Below are 23,191 nucleotides of genomic sequence, written 5' to 3'. Positions count from 1 at the left end.
TCAGTTCACCAGAAGCAGATCCGTTAGTTATGGGTGGCTTCTAGTAAACTAAGCGACTCACTGGCTTTCTGTATCTTGCAAGGACTTAGTGCTGGAGTTTTCAATTATGTCCTCCTATGCCATCAAAGATCACTCTATTAGGACCTCTCCTGGAATATGCAGTTCAGTTTTGGACATCAGTTCACAAAAAGGATATTGGGAAACTAGAGAAAGTGCAGAGAAGGGCAACCAAACTGATAAGAGGCATAGGCTAATCTTCCCTCATAGCTAAACTTATCTAACTGATTTCATTATCTCTTGAGAAGAGGAGATTGTGGGGGGGGGGGGGGGTGTGATGAACATGTATAAATACATAAGTGGTCTATATAGTGAACTTGGTGAAGAGCTATTCACTTTACGATTAACACAGAGGACAAGGGGCCACACTTTACTTATTTGGAGGTTAAATCTCTTTTCCTCCAGATGTAAAGGCTTCTACACCGTTAGAGCTGTGAAAATGTGGAATAGACTCCCTCAAGAGCTGGCTCTGTCCAGCTCAGTAGATTAATGTTTTTTTAAAAAGGCCTGGATCCTTTCCTAAATACACCTAAGATAACTGTATACCAGTATAAGTAAAGTTGATAAAGGGAATATCCAATTGCCTCTTGGGGGATCTGGAAGGAATTCCCCCCCCCCCCCACTGGACCAAATTGGTTCATGCTTTACTGGGGGGTTTTTTTTTTGCCTTCCTCTGGATCAGCTGTGGATATAGGATAGTGTATATGCAGGCTTTCTATTTGTGTGTGCTTTTTTCTTTTTGTAGGGGGTAGGGGTGGGTTGGTTTTGAACTGGATGCACTTCTGCCTTTCTTCAACTAGATTTACTATGTATCTTCAGTGGGGTAGGTCTGACTAACATTGTACTCAGTGTTGTCTGCATGAAGAGCAAAGCAACAGGATTCCTAAAGTACTACTCCATCCCCCATATCAGCTCATACTTTCCTTCTCTGTCCTGCCAGACCATTTATCCAGGGAAGGGAGTAGAAGACCTGTGTAGGAAACAAGTCACTACTAAGGACATAAGGCCTTCTCTCTGCCCCCAAAAGAGGCAGAAGTTGTCATATAATAGGAAGTCATATGTTTCACCATACGGAGAGGCATTGAACCTGGCACTTTGTTTCCCTTGTAGGACAGAGTGGTGGAACATTGAAGTAAGTATTAATATAAGCCTCTCCGAAGATCTGCATTAAATATATGAAGAACTCTATTGTTATGGCCACGCTTAAACAGGTTGCATTCACTTCTTCCTAAAAATAATAACCCAAGGCTAATGAGAATAAAGTTCCCTAACATAAAAGTCAATGAGAACACACAAGATAATTACAGGATTTCAGCAATCAATCTCTCTACCACAATTATAGTTACCTTGCTCAGAACAGCACAAAAAGAAAAAAAAATTAAAGAAACATTCACTACTCTTCCCTTATTCCCTCATGCTGCAAAGTTTAATTTAAACTTAATAAAAAGTTAAAGCTGGTGACAGGGTCTCTTTATTGGGTCTCTTTATTAAGGGGTTATGAAAGGTATGTATTTTAATGAAGTTAACAGATGCTAAGATAGAATATATTGCAATACAATACACTTGTTTGATAAATAAACCTTAAGGATATGTTCACACCTATGAGTTAAGGTAAAGGTATACCCTATGCATTGCACTGCACCTCCATTGCATTTAAATAGTACAGTAAACCCCCCTCCATTGCGGGGGTTACGTTCCGGACCCAGCCGCGAAAGTGAAATTCCGCGAAATAGAAAAACCCTATTAAAATGCATTGTAGGCATGATTTTGTTACTGTCACTGTACGTGTAGAAGCATTTTAAGGTCTTTAAACACTTTTAAAACAATAGAAACTAATTTAAACACATAAAAGATACTTAGAGACAGAGCAAGAGCTATGAAAAACACAAAAATCTTTCATTTTTAATGATTTATATAGTAAAATAACATTACAAAAAAAAACGCGAATTACCGGGACCGCAAAAACTGAACCGCGATGTAGCGGGGGATTACTGTATTCCAACATACATTTATTTCAACGCACACCAACGCACGGACATAAACAATCTGTTTTGTACTGCACTGCACTGGAAAAATGTCCAAGAGCATGCTAACTTGCACTGCAGTGAATGGATAGTGAATGGATAGTCTACTCAAAAGGAATAGACTGCCTTAATGCAACTCAAATTAATGGACCACAGCAATGTGATTTCATCCTAAGAATTCATTCAACTTAAGATTGATATTTCAGTTTTGGGTAGATGCTATAGAGTTAAACCACCTAATATCTTATTTTTTCTCTTCAAGATTCTATTGGTGGATCTTGAATTTAAAAAAGTGGGCAGAACACCCAAAACTCCCAGGCAGACAGAAACAGACTCCGGAATTATGGCAGGAAGGTCTTGCCATTGAAGACATAAAAGAAGCTAGGGCCTACTGGGCTCTGCTTATAACTAAAATATTACTGCTACGTGGAGAGGACTCTTAATATCAATTAATGTCATATTCTTTACAGCAGTTATTACCTCACAGCTGCCATCAATACAAACATCGTATCCATTAGCAGAACATGGTGTTCCATCTTTCACTTTGTTGGACAATGCAAAGAAAAAATCAAAATCCTCAGCCGTGCAGTATAACTTGCAGATATTCTCCTCTGGAACACAAATATGTCATTACATAGTAAACAGCTAATCCCAGTATTAATATAACAAGAAGTATGTAATGACAATAATATATAAAAAAATAGAAACAAAATAAAACTAAACTAAAAATCCAGTGGGCAGAGGAGAAATAGGGAAGGTCAATCACTCCATTAAAAAAAGAGGCAGCAATAATAGCTTCAAAATTAGGTTTGAGTTGGTTAGCTTCGGAACTAGATTGGTGGAGCACAGGACAGCTGTGTGGCTGCCAAACAACTTTACTGTGTGAGCTTCAATTTACAATCTATATAGAAATCCAGGATTGATCCAGGATTAACCAATTGTTCAGACTACTCATGCACTACAATTTCAAGCCCTGATGAAGAGGGATAAGCATATACTGTAATCCCCAAAATGTGTCAACTTGTAACTTAAAGAGGAAGTAAACCCTCCTCTGCAAGTTGTACCTATAGGTAAGCCTATGATAAGGCTTACCTATTGGTACTGTAAATATCTCCTAAACATGTACCGTTTAGGAGATATTTACCTTACATGCAGCCAGTGACGTCACTGGCGCATGCGCTCTGAAGGAACGGCCGCTGGTGCCGTTCCTTCAGAGCCCCGTGCCGTGACCGTCAGCTCCTGCGCGGGAGTGACGTCACCGCGGCTCCAGCCAATCAGATGTCGCCCGTCATAGAGGTAAGCGGGCGGCACGGCGGGGGCTCGTTCTGAGGTAAGTATTTCATAATGAGCTAGTATGCGTTGCATACTAGCTCATTATGTGTTTCTCTTTCAGGTTGAAAAAATAAAAAAATAATTTATTGAGTTTACAACCTCTTTAATAGACCCTTTTAGTGTGACAAAATAAAAATAATATCTGGACCAATCCCAAGGCTTGGGGCTTTCATTCTTACTCCCCTTACATGCAATAAAAACTTGACAGAGGGTCTATCCATCCCTATTTTATCAAAAAGTTGATTTTTATTCTCATCCTAAAATCCATATCTTGGAGTGCAGTGAGGGATAGAGAAAGTCTGAAACCTTTAAATTATACTGCCAGCTACAAGAGAATTAGAAGCTGACAAACAAAACAACTGTAGGCAAGACAAGAAAAAAAGAAGAAAAAAAAACACTAATGCACTAACCAGTTTTGATAGATGTTACTAAATAATCAAAAAGAAGCAGCCAACAATGCAATTTGTCCCAACACGTGTTAAATAAAAGAAAATAAAAATGTGGAGCTACCTTAGATTATATGGGGATCTATTAAGGTAGCGCCACATTTTTATCTTCTTTTAAGCCCAGGATAACCCTTCCCACTACAAGTATTAATATATTTTGTACCAAAGCAATACCAGGAGTATGAGACCTCTGTACCTCAATGTTCCAGATAATTTGGGTCATCAAAACTTGCATGATTGTGGTAAAAGCCTCAGCCAAGTGCAGGGAGGGCCCCGCCACACTCAATGGTGCCAAAGAGGAGTTTGAGGATGAAAGTGACTCTGAATCAATTGACCTCTAGAAGGTTTTACCCCCGTCATGACCAGAACATCTTTTGCTATTCAGCACTATGCTACCTAAACTGGCAATTACTCTGTCATACAACACTGTACTCAATTGAAATTAAAAAATTTTCACACTAATAGAGCTTTCTTTTGATGATATTTAATCACTACTGGGTTTTATGGTATCTATCTATCTATCTATCTATCTATCTATCTATCTATCTATCTATCTATCTATCTATCTATCTATCTATCTATCTATCTATCTATCTATCTATCTATCTATCTATGTATATATATAAATACATATACATATATATATATATATATATATATAAAACAAAAAAAGTCTGAACGTTTTTTTTTAAATATTATATTCTCTACTTTCTGTTATAAAACATATCCAATAAAATCAAATTTACACCAAAATGTCTCAAGTGCTGGCAGTAAAAGAGACTGCTCCTGCTAATACCGTGTTTTTGGGAACACTATACCATTGGGGACACTAGTATAGTTCAGACCGTGCATAGGATATGGACCCGGACAAACACAATACTAGTAATAGTGCTAGTAATAGTGGTGATCAGCGACTTTTAATGTGATTGTAATAGTGTGGCGGGCAATCAGGGATGCTAACTGACACTAGTGGGGAGGAACACTAACTGGCTCTACTTGAGAAACCCTTGATAACGTCCTATTGGACGAAACGCATCAGTGAGGAGACACTAGTGCTGATGTTAGGACACTGTCTGATACAAGGTCGGTAGTGGCACCCATTGTTATATAGTTTTATGATTTTATTTTGTCTTTGAACATACAAATCCAATAAATACTACACTATGCAGACTTCATCTGGCTCCCGGTGAGCTTTATTTTTTATTTTTTTTAAAGGTTGGTGAGCTTTATTTACCACATCCACATCTGGATGGTGCAAGTTGCTGAACAGCCTTCCCCACAACAGGCAGATCTACACTGAGTGTGTTTCCTGCTGTAACGGCAGCCAGCTTTTCCGGTGAGTGTTCATTTCACAGGGGTGTGATGGATGATTCTGGAGCACTGTACCACCATTCTTTTGTACACATCTTTGCACTGAACTTTGTGCTTTCACCACTAAGGCCACTAATTGACTCTAACTGAAGCTATCTGACGTTGCTAGTGACACAGTACAGTGATCAGTGATAAAACTGTACACTGACACTGTACTAATGGCACTGGCTGGGTGACAGGGGTGATCAGGTGTGCCCAACAGGTGTATGTGTGCTGAACTTACTCACCGGCTGGCTGACTTTTCTTCCTGATAGGCCACAGACATTAGTAGCTTCACAGCCAAAATCATTGGCAGCAAGCCTGCTGACGAACTCATGCTGCGTCCAACCACAAGATGGAAAGCAGGAGGCGCATGCCTATAAACTAGGAAGTGCACCTCTATTTATAGGGTATGTCGTGGTGCCTGGGGAGCCAACGACCAGCAGCAAAATTATTACGTGCCTGTCTGCAAGTTGTTAAGTCAGAGGAAAACAAGATTCAAGGCTGTGGGTATTAGCACCAAAAGAAGGTACATTGCAAGCAGTCCAAGGACTAGTAGAATGTGAGCTGATGTTACCCATTTCAGCAGGACTGTCATTTCCCCATGCTTAAAAGACATGTTGCAGCTGTAGAGTGGTTAGGCAGTGTACAGGCTCGCGATAAGAGGCAAGGCCCCAAGTACTTGCAAGGCCCCGAGCAGCTGAGGGTTGGATGGCCAGAGGACTTAAGTGACTGTAGGTGGGCAGCAGGAACAGATCAAAAGATCGAAGCTCTATGTAGCTCTTATATTACAAAAGCAGAAGATGGAAGATGCTTCCTCAACACTTTTTTGGCAGGAAAGAGTGCAGAGAGCAACCTAAGTAATTGAAGTAGCTCCCGATGCGTGACCTGACCAGCCTACATACTATGTGAGTCCTCAGAGACAGGGCAAGTGCTGAGGTAATTCCAGTGGCTCTGGACCTGAAAAGAATAGAGTCTTGATAGCACCCTATGAAGAACACAGTGACAGAACTCACTTTCAGGCTGTCCCGGCACATCCAGCCCATTGGGGTCCAGATTCAGCACTCCAAAATCCAGGTTGAAAATGACCACACTGTGAAGCTGCAAATGAAGAGTATAAGCTCCAGCAGCATATAGACAAGAGGCATGATTGAAGAAAAAAATTGGAGCAGAAAAACGTAGTCCTAACACAGGAAAGCTGTAGAAAACACATCCACTAACAAAAAATGGAAGAATGCTAATAATGGGATGGGCTACCCAGGACTGGCCTACATTTTCTTTTTTTTTGCTCCTATAGCCGGCAGTAAAAACAAAAGGTTTAGGACTCCCTGTATCCCTCAATATATGATAAAGAAAAGGTGTAATCTTCACAGTATACTTTAATGTACAGTAGGAGTTAGCAGAGTATGATAGTAATGGGCCATACACACTATAAGATTTTCTGAAGACTTTTTACTTTAAACTTACCAAAACCATATAATATGAGGTCAAACCTAAACACTTTCAATTTGTATGCAATCTGGCAGGCCCTTGCACTACATAGAAAAGGTAAATCTGAAGGAAATCTAACCACAAAAGTTGGATAGTGTGTATCCAGCTTAAGTTTGATGTGCACAAACATGTGTCAACTGACAGTCTATTCATTTGCAAGAAGATTTTAGTTCAAACGCATAATGATTTAAGTGAAGTTGACAACCTAGAATGCTGTTGTGCAAGCATTCCAGAATAAACTGGAGACAGCTGCGTATAGACAACATGGCTTCCGGTAATAATGCCAGCATATCCATCTTAACACAATGGCTAGCTGAGTAGCATATAATGCATTCTCCAACAAGCCATATCATGATGAATACTCTTTTTAAAAGTTGATAATATCACTTACAACATCAAATTTGTCATATTACTGGACAAAGGCAGAACAGCACCTGAAATAATGAAAGTGAGTTATATTCTATCTCTGGATATCGCCTAGCTAGAATAGCAGAGGTTTTAAGGTCATTGTATCCCATCTCCCTCTCACCTTCCACTGTAGTGTAGGGTTTCCATTTGTAATACCATCCTCTGAATGGTTTGCTGTTGTACTCTGCGCATTGCTGGGCACGGAAGTCCGGAGTGTTGGAAGGACAAGTCTGGGCATTGCAAATCTGATAAATACGGCTGGATCCCTGGCAATACTTCCCTCCATACTGAGGTCTAAACAACAAGAACCACAGAAAATGGGTATTAACACCTTGGCAATGCTATACAAGTTTTATTAAAGGGTCAGTAAACCCAAAGTGCAAGTTTTTGCCTTGCAAAATGGCTTAAATTCATAAATTTGTAGTAAACAAAGCAACCTATTGAAGCGACTTGTTAACAAAATGGCTTGAAATAAGAGTTAAAAGTAGTGTTTGTCTTCCTACAGACTACTTTGGGAGTGTTCCTTTAATCTTTGATTTTCCTTCTACTGCCATCACAGAGGGAAAGGGTGGAAAGATACATTGTTTTTTAGCCCTGCCGATTTCCATTGAAGGAAACAGGGGGCTCTTCTATGTGCCAAGACATCAGATGACTCCTCAAAGTCAAAAGTTAGGTCAATAATATAGTAATATCATAATAACATTTAAGTCACATCTGTCTTCAGGCCCATGTCCCATTCTTTAACCTATTGAGCCTTTGGCCAGCACTACTGCCTCTGTATGCCAGTCCACTCCTTTACTATTAGCTGGTGTGTTCCGTACTAAGCTGGTGTACCAAAGCAAACAGACAGCTACTGTACATTTTTAGTGTTCTGTCAGCACTCAGCGTCTTCACCCAACAGCAGGCTCCCACAGCAGAGAGACCAAGTTAAAGAGCCCTGAGCTTCAATCAGCTCCTCAATTAGGCTCCCGCTGCAGAGAGAGCAAGAGAAAGAACCCTGAGCCTCAATCAGCTCATATATACTATATATACTAAAGTCTGTGCACAGCTGAAGCTAACAAGTAGGCCTAGCTACCAGGTAAGCTGTTGTTATAATATACTGGACTCTTTTATTAACACAAACATAATAATAACATTCCTCACTAAAGGAACAAATTTGGGCCTTACACCGGGTTGTTGCAGAACCGCTCTTGATACATCACTCCACCACCACAGGTTCTGGAACATTCTGACCAGTCCGTCCAATCAGACCACCCTCCATTAACGGATCTTGGTCCATGGTCTCCAAACCTGACGCACTGCCCTCTTCGACACCACTATTTAAACACAAGGACAGGTTCTAAATTTAGTATGCTCTTTTTTATCAGAATTACCAGCAGTTTGTGTAGGTATTTGTAAGATGACTGCACAAACCCCAATTAGTGCATTCAATGTGCCCAATCTGTGCACTGCTTTGGTCCTATAGTAGTTCCATAGGCTGGAGAAAAATTGCTATTGACTGTTGGAGGCTGTTGTGTTTACAAAGACTTGCCAGCTTGTTGGAAATTATGAGCGAACAGGCACTGATAGCCATTTTGTTTTCTGGTTTGTTTTTTCTTGTTTTTTGCAAAAAAATGAATAAAGCTATCACTAAGTCAAGAATATATTGGTGGATTCTACCAATGCAACACAACAATGCCCCTGTTTTCTTGGCAAGGCATTAATTTTTCTATAGTCAGTCTTAGGCTTGATGGACTACTGACTAGAATAAAAACTGTCTATATTTTTTTAAAGGAAACCTCTACAGAGAAACAGATCTGCAGTTAATTTGCTAACTGGATCACAAGAATGAATTACAGAACAGTCCCACTCTTTTCATTACTCTTCTTCATTGGTACCATATTCATGAATATACACTACCAAAATGATTGGGACGCCTGCCTTTACACGCACATGAACTTTAATGGCATCCCAGTCTTAGTCCGTAGGGTTTGAGTTGGCTCATCCTTTGCAGCTATAATAGCTTTAACTCTTCTGGGAAGGTTTAGGAGTGTGTCTATGGGAATGTTTGTGCAAGGTGTACCAAATAAAGTGGCCGGTGAGTGTATAAATGTATTAGTTTATATTTATTTTGTTTCAGTATATGGTTATTGAATTTAACAAAGCAAGAACAACAGATGTAAAACCCGTTCAAATAATAAATTCAAAATCAATACAGAAAATCTGGACAGTCAATAAGTGATTACATAATGATATGATAAAATATGAAAGCAGGAATTATCTTAAAAAAAATAAAAATCTGTCTAGTGCATTTATGTAATAACAAAAACACACAATCTGTACGACTGGCCTGGTTTATCATATACTGTATAATCGCCAGAATAAAGAAGAATTGGTACTGTAATCTTTTCGCTTATCTTTAATTGTGTATTAATCAAAACAAATCTGTAGATACGTTTTGAATAAATGCATTATAACTGGGAGAATCTCTGAATAGGAACTAGTCTATCCAAAGTTTATGAAACGGAAATAATGTGTCTGAAGACAAGGCTCTACTTTCTTCCATGGCACATAAAGAATCAATCAAATACAGCCATTTTTTTTTACTGAGAGGATTGAATTCGGTTTCCAAGGTAAAGGCATAAATGTTTTGGCTGAATTGAGAAGATTAATGAATTTGTAGCGATATAGTGGTATATCAGAAATATGTACTAAACAATGTTCTGATAAGATCTATACTTGTCTTAGAGATTAGGGGAATCAATTCTTTTACACAAAAACACGCTCCAACATGGTACAATCACCAGGCAAGTCCATCAAATATAGTATTATATAGTAAGGAGCCACGTTCTTGCTTTAGGATAAATCTGATACCAGTGGATACGATTTTTTTAATACCACTTTAGGTAATTTTACTGATTTATAGGTAATCTGGCCCTCTTGTTCCCATGTCCCTTTTTTTTTCCTGTGCAAAATTTTTAAAGGTTACAGACAAAAATTGCAGGATTAATTCAGGTTGACATCACTGAAGGGGTAGTTGTGAAATGCATGGTCTGCCACTGTAAAAATAGACTAAGTTTATGAGATTGAATGCGTAATAGTTCCTTGAACCAAGATATTTTTAAACTCACTTCGACTCCTTATGATTATTCATAAATTGATTGTAGCTGTATTAATCAATCACCTCATATAGGTATATTGCCTCCTTGTATACTTTCTTCAAGTTCTGTCTTAGTTTTAAAATGGTTTATATTAATATAATCCAAGGCAAATATAGGATTATCTTTCGGTTTGAAAGGGGAATTATATAGTATTAATGGCACTGATTTATAATTATTTTATAATTTATTATCATAATGACAACAATCTAAGTGTTGGTGGAGCACTGGAAATAGTTTAATGGGTTACTTTCAAGGTAGACAAGAACAGTTATCAAATTAATAGGGGAAGGCAGCTCTTTAGATTGTGCTATGCTAAGATGGGTCCACAGAATGCAGTCAGTAAGCAATGCGAAGAGGCGAGAGTGCCCCAAATTTTGATTTGAATCAGGTCTGTATTATTATCAGCAGAAGTCACAGAAAAGGTATGGCCATTGCAGTGCACTTACTGGTCTCCCCTCATCAGGTTTTAAGATAGTAGAGGATCTTAATAATATTGGTATAATTGACTCCCATTGGCTGGCTAGGCATTGGGGACATTACATTAAGGGCTTATTCCATTTGCCAGTTATATACATATATATGTATATATATATACACACACACACACATACATACATACATACACACACACACATACGCTATATTGTCAAAAGTATTGGGACGCTTGCCTTTACACGCACATGAACTTTAATGACATTACAGTCTTAGTTCGTAGGGTTCAATATTGAGTTGGCCCACCCTTTGCAGCTATAACAGCTTCAACTCTTCTGGGAAGGCTGTCCACAAGGTTTAGGAGTGTGTCTATGGGAATGTTTGACCATTCTTCCAGAAGCGCAATTGTGAGGTCAGGCACTGATCGAGATGAGATGGCCTGGCTCGCAGTCTCCGCTCCAATTAATTCCAAAGGTGTTCTGTCGGGCTAAGATCAGGACTCTGTGCAGGTCAGTCAAGTTCCTCCACTCCAAACTGGCTCATCCATGTCTTTATGGACCTTGCTTTCTGCACTTGATCAGTGCCTGACCTCACAATTGCGCTTCTGGAAAAATGGTTAAACATTCCCATAAGCACATTCCTAAACCTTATGGACAGCCTTCCCAGAAGAGTTGAAGCTGTTATAGCTGAATTAGAGTGGAGACTACGAGCCAGGTCTTCTCTTTTAACATTAGTGCCTGACCTCACAAATGCACTTCTGGAAGAAAGGTCGAACATTCTCATAGACCCACTTATAAACCTTGTGGACAGCCTTCCCAGAAGAGTGTAAGCTGTTATAGCTGCAAAGGGTGGGCCAACTCAATATTGAACCCTACGGACTAAGACTGGGCAGGCGTCCCAATACTGACAATATAGTGTGTGTGTGTTACATATATATATATATATATATATATATATATATATATATATATATATATACACATACATACACACACACACATATAATATATTAATATAGATATATAGATATATGTGTGTATGACATACATAAATACATGAAAACAAATATCTATATAATCTCACCATATTTAAACCACAGACAGTACCCTCTGCTGCTGGCATGAATTTCGTCTCACATCTGTGGCCGGATCTTTGACACCAGAGTGATTTACATATGTCCTGCAAAGAACACAGAGCAAACTAAATCCCGCAAAATGGTCACATTAAACAGACACAAATGAAAATCTTTCCAAAAATATATTTTTTTAATTGTCTGATTGGTACTTGTGCAGTAGTAGACTGAATCACAATCTAGTAAAGTGCACTAAACAAAACTTTGTTTAAGGTGAACAAAGCAACGCCCCCCTCCCCAGCAACACATGCCCACCTTTCCTTCATCTCCCCACCACCACCTACTCTGACAGCCCTGTTGACTGGCCCAGAGCTGTCACATTGGGGTGTCTTTTTCACAGTAACAATTAGAAATAGGGTTGAGCGGACACCTAGATGTCCGTGTTCGACGGGTTCGGCCGAACTTTAAAAAAAAGTCCGGGTCCGTGTCCCGGACTTTTACCGAACTTTTCCCGGACACCGAACCCCATTGAAGTCAATGGGGACCCGAACTTTAAGGCACTAAAATGGCTCTAAAACACCAAAGGAAAGGGCTAGAGTGCTGCAAATGGCAGCAAAACGTAATTAAGAGCATGGCAAGTGCTCTGCAAACAAATGTGGATAGGGAAATAACTTAAAACAACAAAAAAAAACAGAAAAATAAAACAATGTTCTTCTTCATCTCTGAAGGACGAGGCCCATATGGAGTAGGAGGGAGGTTGAGGTGGTGGTGGATGTGGCGGTGACATAGGCGTGCGCACAGGGTGTGCTGGGTGTGCCTGGGCACACCCTAATCACCTAGGGCACATAGCATTGCCAGTGAGGAGATGGGAAAGATCTCCCTGGGACCTGCTCTGCTCTATTTCTCCTTGCCTACAGGTACATGGCCCCGATACATTACTCTCCCTGCTGGCAAACACATGCATGTGTATTTCAACTTTGGGGTGCACACCTTAATGCAATAGGCTGCGCACACCTATGGGCGGTGTAGGTGGAAGCGGCGGTGGAGGAGGACCAGGGCCGGATTAACAGCATCATGGGCTTGGTGCTGAGGATTTTGAAGGGCCTTAGGGCCGTGCCTTGCCATGCACCCAGAGGAGGAAGGGTGCAGCCATGCATGCCTAATTCAACATGGGATGCTGTCTCTGAAGCCCATAAACACATCCATGCATCGCCAACTGTCCCTCCTTGTCCGGCCTTCACGCTGTGTGGGGAGGTTCTGAGGGTGCTGCCTGGGGAAGCGAGCATAGAAGCCAGACTTCTGTGTTTACAAGTGACAGAAGAGCGGTAACAGTGAATATGGCCAACCCGGGGCCTATATAAAAGGTAGGGGCCTGGAGCTGCAGCTCCAATAGACCCTACATTAATCTGGCCCTGAGGAGGAGGACGAGGTAGCCAACACTGCTTCTTTTCACAAATTTTAAATGAGGGTACACCCCAAAAGAGTGAGAAAGAGCAAAAATGGAACAATGGGTGGGTAAGGTCGGTATCCATTGCTATTCTGCATAAGGTACGGAAAAGTCCCGTGGGATCCATGCCTGGTTCATTTTAATGAACGTGAGCTTGTCCACATTGTCTCTGGACAGGCGGCTGCGCTTGTCTGTTATAACGCCCCCAGCCGTGCTAAATACCCGTTCAGATAATACACTGGCTGCAGGGCACGCCAGCACCTCCAAGGCGTAAAGGGCAAGCTCAGGCCATGTGCCCAATTTGGAGACCCAGAAGTTGAAGGGGGCAGACCCGTCATTCACTACATGTAGGCGTGTGCACACATACTGCTCCACCATGTTGGTAAAATGCTGCCTCCTGCTAAGACGTTCCATCTGAGCTGCTGGTGCTGCTGTTTGTTGTGGCGTGCTGACAAAGCTTTTCCACATTTCGGCCATGCTAACCCTGCCTTCTGAGGTGCTGGCGGTGCCCTGGTTGCGTTGGCGACCTCCTCCTCCTCCTCCTCTGCCTTGTGCTTCCACTGTGGCCCCGCTGTCAGATGGGAATGCCAGCAGCATGGCGTCTACCAGCGTGCGCTTGTACTCGCGCATCTTGCGATCGCGCTCCAGTGAGTGAATTAAGGACGGTACGTTGTCCTTGTAACGGGGATCCAGCAGCGTGGCCACCCAGTAATCAGCACAAGTTAGAATGTGGGCAACTCGGCGGTCGTTGTGGAGACACTGCAGCATGTAATCGCTCATGTGTGCCAGGCTGCCCAGAGGCAACGAAAGGCTGTCCTCTGTGGGAGGTGTATGGTCCGTGTCCTCTGTATCCCCCCAGCCACGCACCAGTGATGGCCATGAGCTGGCCTGGGTGCCACCCTGCTGTGAACATGGTTCCATCTCCTCCTCCAGCTCCTCCTCCTCCTCATCCTCCTCATCCTCCAGAACTGTGCCCCTGCTGGACAATTGCGTCCCTGGCGTTTGCGTGTGCAGGAACCCACCCTCGGAGCCCCTTGCGAATGACTGCCCTGAAAGCCTTGGAAATGTTACCTCTTCATCCTCCTCCTCCTCCTCATCCTGTGCCACATCCTCTTCCATCATCGCCCGAATTGTTTTTTCAAGGAGGCATAGAAGTGGGATAGTTAAGCTGAGAACGGCGTCATTGCCACTGGCCATGTTGGTGGAGTACTCAAAACAGCGCAACAAGGCACACAGGTCTCGCATGGAGGCCCAGTTATTGGTGGTGAAGTGGTGCTGTTCCGCAGAGCGACTCACGCGTGCGTGCTGCAGCTGAAACTCCACTATGGCCTGCTGCTGCTCGCACAGTCTTTCCAGCATGTGCAAGGTGGAGTTCCACCTTGTGGGCACGTCACATATGAGGCGGTGAGCGGGAAGGCCGAAGTTACGCTGCAGCGCTGCCAGGCGAGCAGCAGCAGGGTGAGAACGCCGAAAGTGCGCACAAACGGCCCGCACTTTCTGCAGCAGCTCTGACATATCGGGGTAGTTTTTAAGGAACCTCTGCACCACCAAATTCAGCACATGCGCCAGGCAAGGGATGTGCGTCAAACCGGCTAGGCCCAGAGCTGCTATGAGATTTCGCCCGTTATCGCACACCACCAGGCCGGGCTTGAGGCTCGCTGGCAGCAACCACTCATTTGTCTGCTGTTCCATGCTCCTCCACAACTCCTGCGCGGTGTGTGGTTTGTCCCCCAAACAGGCAAGTTGTAAAACTGCCTGCTGTCGTTTACCCCTGGCCGTGCTGAAGTTGGTGGTGAAGGTGTTACGCTGTCCGGATGAGGAGGCGGTAGAGGATGAGGAAGCGGAGTAGGAGGAGTTAGGAACAGGAGGCAAACTGAAGCGCCCTGCAATCCTCGGTGGTGGAAGGACATGCGCCAAATTGCTATCCGCCTCAGGCCCATCCGCCACTGCATTTACCCAGTGTGCCGTTAGGGAGATATAACGCCCCTGACCGTGCTTACTGGTCCACGTATCCGTAGTTAGGTGGACCTTGGCACAGATGGCGTTGCGCAGTGCACACCTGATTTTTTCCCCCACTTGGTTGTGCAGGGAAGGGATGGCTTGCCTGGAAAAGTAGTGGCGGCTGGGCACGACGTACTGTGGGACAGCCACCGACATAAGGTTTTTAAAACTGTGCGTCTCCACCAGACGGAATGACAGCATTTCAAAGGCCAATAATTTTGAAATGCTGGCATTCAGGGCCAGGGATCGCGGGTGGGTAGGGGGGTACTTCCTCTTCCTCTCAAGTGTTTGGGAGATGGAAAGCTGAACGCTTCCACGGGACATTGTGGAGATGGTTGTTGGTGACCCAGGTGGTGGTGTTGCTGACAGATCGTCTGTTTGCGGGGTGGCAGGTGCCGGTATCACTACAGATGTGGCTGGAGCGGCCGAGACTGCAGCAGAAGAGGAAGCAGGATGAGCCAGAGACGTTTCTTGGTTTTGAAGGTGTGTACTCCACTGCAGCTCGTGCTTTGCACTTAGATGCCTGATCATGCAGGTTGTGCTCAGGTTGAGAAGGTTCATGCCTCGCTTCAAGCTCTGATTGCACAGGGTGCAAACCACTCGTGTCCTGTCATCAGCACATTTTCTAAAGAACTTCCACGCTAGAGAACTCCTTTGAGCTGACTTTGGTGCGCTCGTTCCCTTGCTGCGTTGGGCAGTAGCGGGCGTAGTGTCTAGGGCACGGCCGCTCCGCTTCTGCACCCTGCTCCCTCTTCTGCTGTGCTGGTGGCTCTGTGCGACCACCGCCTCTTCCTCCAAACTACTCAGTTCACCTGCATGACGTTCATTCCATGTGGGGTCGAGGACCTCATCGTCCTCCACATCATCTTCCACCCAGTCTTCACCCCTGCCCTCCTTGTCGGTCTCCACAATGCTGAACGCCGCAGCAGTTGGCACCTGCGTTTCGTCATCATCGGAGACGTGCTGCGATGATCCTTGCATGTACTCATCTTGAGGAATAAGTGGTTGGGCATCGCTGCACTCAATCTCTTCCACTTCTGGGGCAGGGCTAGGTGGATGGCCCTGGGAAACCCTGCTGACAGAGTCCTCAAAAAGAATAAGAGACTGCTGTATGGCTTGGGGCTCAGACTGCTGGCCTGATTTGCAAGGGGGTGAGGTGAAAGACGGTTGGACATTGGCTGCAGGTGCCAACTCTGACCTTTCTGCAGTAGACTGGGTGGGAGACAATGTGAAGGAACTGGAGGCACTGTCAGCAGCAAACCAATCTACTATCGCCTCAACTTGTTCTGGCCTCATCACTTCTAGGGGCGTTTGATGCCCTACCAAATACTGATGCAGGTTCTGTCGCCTACTCACACTTGAGGAAGGTGTTTCACTTGTGCGTGTAGCTGGCACAGATCGACCATGTCCTCTCCTTGCAACAGGAGCTCTACCAGCAGCACCACGACCCAGGCCACGGCCCTTATTTGACGGTCTCCTCATATTTCTGTAATTTAAGATCTTGCCCTAGAAAGGTTTTTATTGAATAGCGGAATAGAAAATATGATCCAAAAAAAGTGTATGTATATCACACGTACACAACCACACTAGGCCCCAATTACTATTGTTTGTACCCCTAAAAGGCTAGATGAGGAGTAGGGGGAGTATGGAACAGGCAGCACCCTCAAACCTTCAGAAGTATGAGATGAACCCCAACAACTTGGAAAGGTGGATCTCTCTCACACGTACCGACACAGACTATCCCGCAATTCAATTGATCCTCAAAGGTTTTTATTGAATAGCGGAATAGGAAATATGATCAAAAAAAGTGTATGTATCTCGCACGTACACAACCACACTAGGCCCCAATTACTATTGTTTGTACCCCTAAAAGGCTAGATGAGGAGTAGGGGGGGTATGGAACAGGCAGCACCCTCAAACCTTCAGAAGTATGAGATGAACCCCAACAACTTGGAAAGGTGGATCTCTCTCACACGTACCGACACAGACTATCCCGCAATTCAATTGATCCTCAAAGGTTTTTATTGAATAGCGGAATAGGAAATATGATCAAAAAAAGTGTATGTATCTCGCACGTACACAACCACACTAGGCCCCAATTACTATTGTTTGTACCCCTAAAAGGCTAGATGAGGAGTAGGGGGGGTATGGAACAGGCAGCACCCTCAAACCTTCAGAAGTATGAGATGAACCCCAACAACTTGGAAAGGTGGATCTCTCTCACACGTACCAACACAGACTATCCCCCAATTTAACTGATCCCCAAAGGTTTTTGATTAAATAGCGGAATAGAAAATATGATCCCAAAAAAGTGTATGTATATCACACGTACACAACCACACTAGGCCCCAATTACTATTGTTTGTACCCCTAAAAGGCTAGATGAGGAGTAGGGGGGGTATGGAACAGGCAGCACCCTCAAACCTTCAGAAGTATGAGATGAACCCCAACAACTTGGAAAGGTGGATCTCTCTCACACGTACCGACACAGACTATCCCGCAATTCAATTGATCCTCAAAGGTTTTTATTGAATAGCGGAATAGGAAATATGATCAAAAAAAGTGTATGTATCTCGCACGTACACAACCACACTAGGCCCCAATTACTATTGTTTGTACCCCTAAAAGGCTAGATGAGGAGTAGGGGGAGTATGGAACAGGCAGCACCCTCAAACCTTCAGAAGTATGAGATGAACCCCAACAACTTGGAAAGGTGGATCTCTCTCACACGTACCAACACAGACTATCCCCCAATTTAACTGATCCCCAAAGGTTTTTGATTAAATAGCGGAATAGAAAATATGATCCCAAAAAAGTGTATGTATATCACACGTACACAACCACACTAGGCCCCAATTACTATTGTTTGTACCCCTAAAAGGCTAGGAGTAGGGGGAGTATGGAACAGGCAGCACCCTCAAACCTTCAGAAGTATGAGATGAACCCCAACAACTTGGAAAGGTGGATCTCTCTCACACGTACCAACACAGACTATCCCCCAATTTAACTGATCCCCAGAGGTTTTTGATTAAATAGCGGAATAGAAAATATGATCCCAAAAAAGTGTATGTATATCACACGTACACAACCACACTAGGCCCCAATTACTATTGTTTGTACCCCTAAAAGGCTAGGAGTAGGGGGAGTATGGAACAGGCAGCACCCTCAAACCTTCAGAAGTATGAGATGAACCCCAACAACTTGGAAAGGTGGATCTCTCTCACACGTACCAACACAGACTATCCCCCAATTTAACTGATCCCCAGAGGTTTTTGATTAAATAGCGGAATAGAAAATATGATCCCAAAAAAGTGTATGTATATCACACGTACACAACCACACTAGGCCCCAATTACTATTGTTTGTACCCCTAAAAGGCTAGGAGTAGGGGGAGTATGGAACAGGCAGCACCCTCAAACCTTCAGAAGTATGAGATGAACCCCAACAACTTGGAAAGGTGGATCTCTCTCACACGTACCAACACAGACTATCCCCCAATTTAACTGATCCCCAGAGGTTTTTGATTAAATAGCGGAATAGAAAATATGATCCCAAAAAAGTGTATGTATATCACACGTACACAACCACACTAGGCCCCAATTACTATTGTTTGTACCCCTAAAAGGCTAGGAGTAGGGGGAGTATGGAACAGGCAGCACCCTCAAACCTTCAGAAGTATGAGATGAACCCCAACAACTTGGAAAGGTGGATCTCTCTCACACGTACCAACACAGACTATCCCCCAATTTAACTGATCCCCAGAGGTTTTTGATTAAATAGCCGAATAGAAAATATGATCCCAAAAAAGTGTATGTATATCACACGTACACAACCACACTAGGCCCCAATTACTATTGTTTGTACCCCTAAAAGGCTAGGAGTAGGGGGAGTATGGAACAGGCAGCACCCTCAAACCTTCAGAAGTATGAGATGAACCCCAACAACTTGGAAAGGTGGATCTCTCTCACACGTACCAACACAGACTATCCCCCAATTTAACTGATCCCCAGAGGTTTTTGATTAAATAGCGGAATAGAAAATATGATCCCAAAAAAGTGTATGTATATCACACGTACACAACCACACTAGGCCCCAATTACTATTGTTTGTACCCCTAAAAGGCTAGGAGTAGGGGGAGTATGGAACAGGCAGCACCCTCAAACCTTCAGAAGTATGAGATGAACCCCAACAACTTGGAAAGGTGGATCTCTCTCACACGTACCAACACAGACTATCCCCCAATTTAACTGATCCCCAGAGGTTTTTGATTAAATAGCGGAATAGAAAATATGATCCCAAAAAAGTGTATGTATATCACACGTACACAACCACACTAGGCCCCAATTACTATTGTTTGTACCCCTAAAAGGCTAGGAGTAGGGGGAGTATGGAACAGGCAGCACCCTCAAACCTTCAGAAGTATGAGATGAACCCCAACAACTTGGAAAGGTGGATCTCTCTCACACGTACCAACACAGACTATCCCCCAATTTAACTGATCCCCAAAGGTTTTTGATTAAATAGCGGAATAGAAAATATGATCCCAAAAAAGTGTATGTATATCACACGTACACAACCACACTAGGCCCCAATTACTATTGTTTGTACCCCTAAAAGGCTAGGAGTAGGGGGAGTATGGAACAGGCAGCACCCTCAAACCTTCAGAAGTATGAGATGAACCCCAACAACTTGGAAAGGTGGATCTCTCTCACACGTACCAACACAGACTATCCCCCAATTTAACTGATCCCCAAAGGTTTTTGATTAAATAGCGGAATAGAAAATATGATCCCAAAAAAGTGTATGTATATCACACGTACACAACCACACTAGGCCCCAATTACTATTGTTTGTACCCCTAAAAGGCTAGGAGTAGGGGGGAGTATGGAACAGGCAGCACCCTCAAACCTTCAGAAGTATGAGATGAACCCCAACAACTTGGAAAGGTGGATCTCTCTCACACGTACCAACACAGACTATCCCCCAATTTAACTGATCCCCAGAGGTTTTTGATTAAATAGCGGAATAGAAAATATGATCCCAAAAAAGTGTATGTATATCACACGTACACAACCACACTAGGCCCCAATTACTATTGTTTGTACCCCTAAAAGGCTAGGAGTAGGGGGAGTATGGAACAGGCAGCACCCTCAAACCTTCAGAAGTATGAGATGAACCCCAACAACTTGGAAAGGTGGATCTCTCTCACACGTACCAACACAGACTATCCCCCAATTTAACTGATCCCCAAAGGTTTTTGATTAAATAGCGGAATAGAAAATATGATCCCAAAAAAGTGTATGTATATCACACGTACACAACCACACTAGGCCCCAATTACTATTGTTTGTACCCCTAAAAGGCTAGGAGTAGGGGGGAGTATGGAACAGGCAGCACCCTCAAACCTTCAGAAGTATGAGATGAACCCCAACAACTTGGAAAGGTGGATCTCTCTCACACGTACCAACACAGACTATCCCCCAATTTAACTGATCCCCAGAGGTTTTTGATTAAATAGCGGAATAGAAAATATGATCCCAAAAAAGTGTATGTATATCACACGTACACAACCACACTAGGCCCCAATTACTATTGTTTGTACCCCTAAAAGGCTAGATGAGGAGTAGGGGGGGTATGGAACAGGCAGCACCCTCAAACCTTCAGAAGTATGAGATGAACCCCAACAACTTGGAAAGGTGGATCTCTCTCACACGTACCGACACAGACTATCCCGCAATTCAATTGATCCTCAAAGGTTTTTATTGAATAGCGGAATAGGAAATATGATCAAAAAAAGTGTATGTATCTCGCACGTACACAACCACACTAGGCCCCAATTACTATTGTTTGTACCCCTAAAAGGCTAGATGAGGAGTAGGGGGAGTATGGAACAGGCAGCACCCTCAAACCTTCAGAAGTATGAGATGAACCCCAACAACTTGGAAAGGTGGATTACTTCACACGTACCAACACAGACTATCCCCCAATTTAACTGATCCCCAAAGGTTTTTGATTAAATAGCGGAATAGAAAATATGATCCCAAAAAAGTGTATGTATATCACACGTACACAACCACACTAGGCCCCAATTACTATTGTTTGTACCCCTAAAAGGCTAGGAGTAGGGGGAGTATGGAACAGGCAGCACCCTCAAACCTTCAGAAGTATGAGATGAACCCCAACAACTTGGAAAGGTGGATCTCTCTCACACGTACCAACACAGACTATCCCCCAATTTAACTGATCCCCAGAGGTTTTTGATTAAATAGCGGAATAGAAAATATGATCCCAAAAAAGTGTATGTATATCACACGTACACAACCACACTAGGCCCCAATTACTATTGTTTGTACCCCTAAAAGGCTAGGAGTAGGGGGAGTATGGAACAGGCAGCACCCTCAAACCTTCAGAAGTATGAGATGAACCCCAACAACTTGGAAAGGTGGATCTCTCTCACACGTACCAACACAGACTATCCCCCAATTTAACTGATCCCCAGAGGTTTTTGATTAAATAGCGGAATAGAAAATATGATCCCAAAAAAGTGTATGTATATCACACGTACACAACCACACTAGGCCCCAATTACTATTGTTTGTACCCCTAAAAGGCTAGGAGTAGGGGGAGTATGGAACAGGCAGCACCCTCAAACCTTCAGAAGTATGAGATGAACCCCAACAACTTGGAAAGGTGGATCTCTCTCACACGTACCAACACAGACTATCCCCCAATTTAACTGATCCCCAGAGGTTTTTGATTAAATAGCGGAATAGAAAATATGATCCCAAAAAAGTGTATGTATATCACACGTACACAACCACACTAGGCCCCAATTACTATTGTTTGTACCCCTAAAAGGCTAGGAGTAGGGGGAGTATGGAACAGGCAGCACCCTCAAACCTTCAGAAGTATGAGATGAACCCCAACAACTTGGAAAGGTGGATCTCTCTCACACGTACCAACACAGACTATCCCCCAATTTAACTGATCCCCAGAGGTTTTTGATTAAATAGCGGAATAGAAAATATGATCCCAAAAAAGTGTATGTATATCACACGTACACAACCACACTAGGCCCCAATTACTATTGTTTGTACCCCTAAAAGGCTAGGAGTAGGGGGAGTATGGAACAGGCAGCACCCTCAAACCTTCAGAAGTATGAGATGAACCCCAACAACTTGGAAAGGTGGATCTCTCTCACACGTACCAACACAGACTATCCCCCAATTTAACTGATCCCCAGAGGTTTTTGATTAAATAGCGGAATAGAAAATATGATCCCAAAAAAGTGTATGTATATCACACGTACACAACCACACTAGGCCCCAATTACTATTGTTTGTACCCCTAAAAGGCTAGGAGTAGGGGGAGTATGGAACAGGCAGCACCCTCAAACCTTCAGAAGTATGAGATGAACCCCAACAACTTGGAAAGGTGGATCTCTCTCACACGTACCAACACAGACTATCCCCCAATTTAACTGATCCCCAGAGGTTTTTGATTAAATAGCGGAATAGAAAATATGATCCCAAAAAAGTGTATGTATATCACACGTACACAACCACACTAGGCCCCAATTACTATTGTTTGTACCCCTAAAAGGCTAGGAGTAGGGGGAGTATGGAACAGGCAGCACCCTCAAACCTTCAGAAGTATGAGATGAACCCCAACAACTTGGAAAGGTGGATCTCTCTCACACGTACCAACACAGACTATCCCCCAATTTAACTGATCCCCAGAGGTTTTTGATTAAATAGCGGAATAGAAAATATGATCCCAAAAAAGTGTATGTATATCACACGTACACAACCACACTAGGCCCCAATTACTATTGTTTGTACCCCTAAAAGGCTAGGAGTAGGGGGAGTATGGAACAGGCAGCACCCTCAAACCTTCAGAAGTATGAGATGAACCCCAACAACTTGGAAAGGTGGATCTCTCTCACACGTACCAACACAGACTATCCCCCAATTTAACTGATCCCCAAAGGT

The 23,191-nt window shown here is 43.2% G+C and overlaps 1 protein-coding gene across 1 annotated transcript in view; it reads right to left on the bottom strand.

Moving 5' to 3' along the window:
• ADAMTS18 (ADAM metallopeptidase with thrombospondin type 1 motif 18) overlaps positions 1–23,191 on the bottom strand; it is a 135,607-nt gene that overhangs the window by 42,742 nt on the left and 69,674 nt on the right. The window contains exons 9-12 of the mRNA XM_082269980.1: positions 11,764–11,859; positions 8,276–8,424; positions 7,230–7,402; positions 2,562–2,692 (exon numbers count right to left, since the gene is read on the bottom strand). Coding sequence (XP_082126106.1) covers positions 2,562–2,692; positions 7,230–7,402; positions 8,276–8,424; positions 11,764–11,859 — 549 coding nt within the window. The remainder of the gene's footprint in view (positions 1–2,561; positions 2,693–7,229; positions 7,403–8,275; positions 8,425–11,763; positions 11,860–23,191) is intronic.

This window comes from Pelophylax lessonae, assembly GCF_965119305.1.
Source record: "Pelophylax lessonae genome assembly, chromosome: 10".
Taxonomy (NCBI): Eukaryota; Metazoa; Chordata; class Amphibia; order Anura; family Ranidae; genus Pelophylax; species Pelophylax lessonae.
The sequence above is the reverse complement of the archived record's forward strand: the minus strand, read 5'-3'. Positions and strand labels throughout refer to the sequence as shown.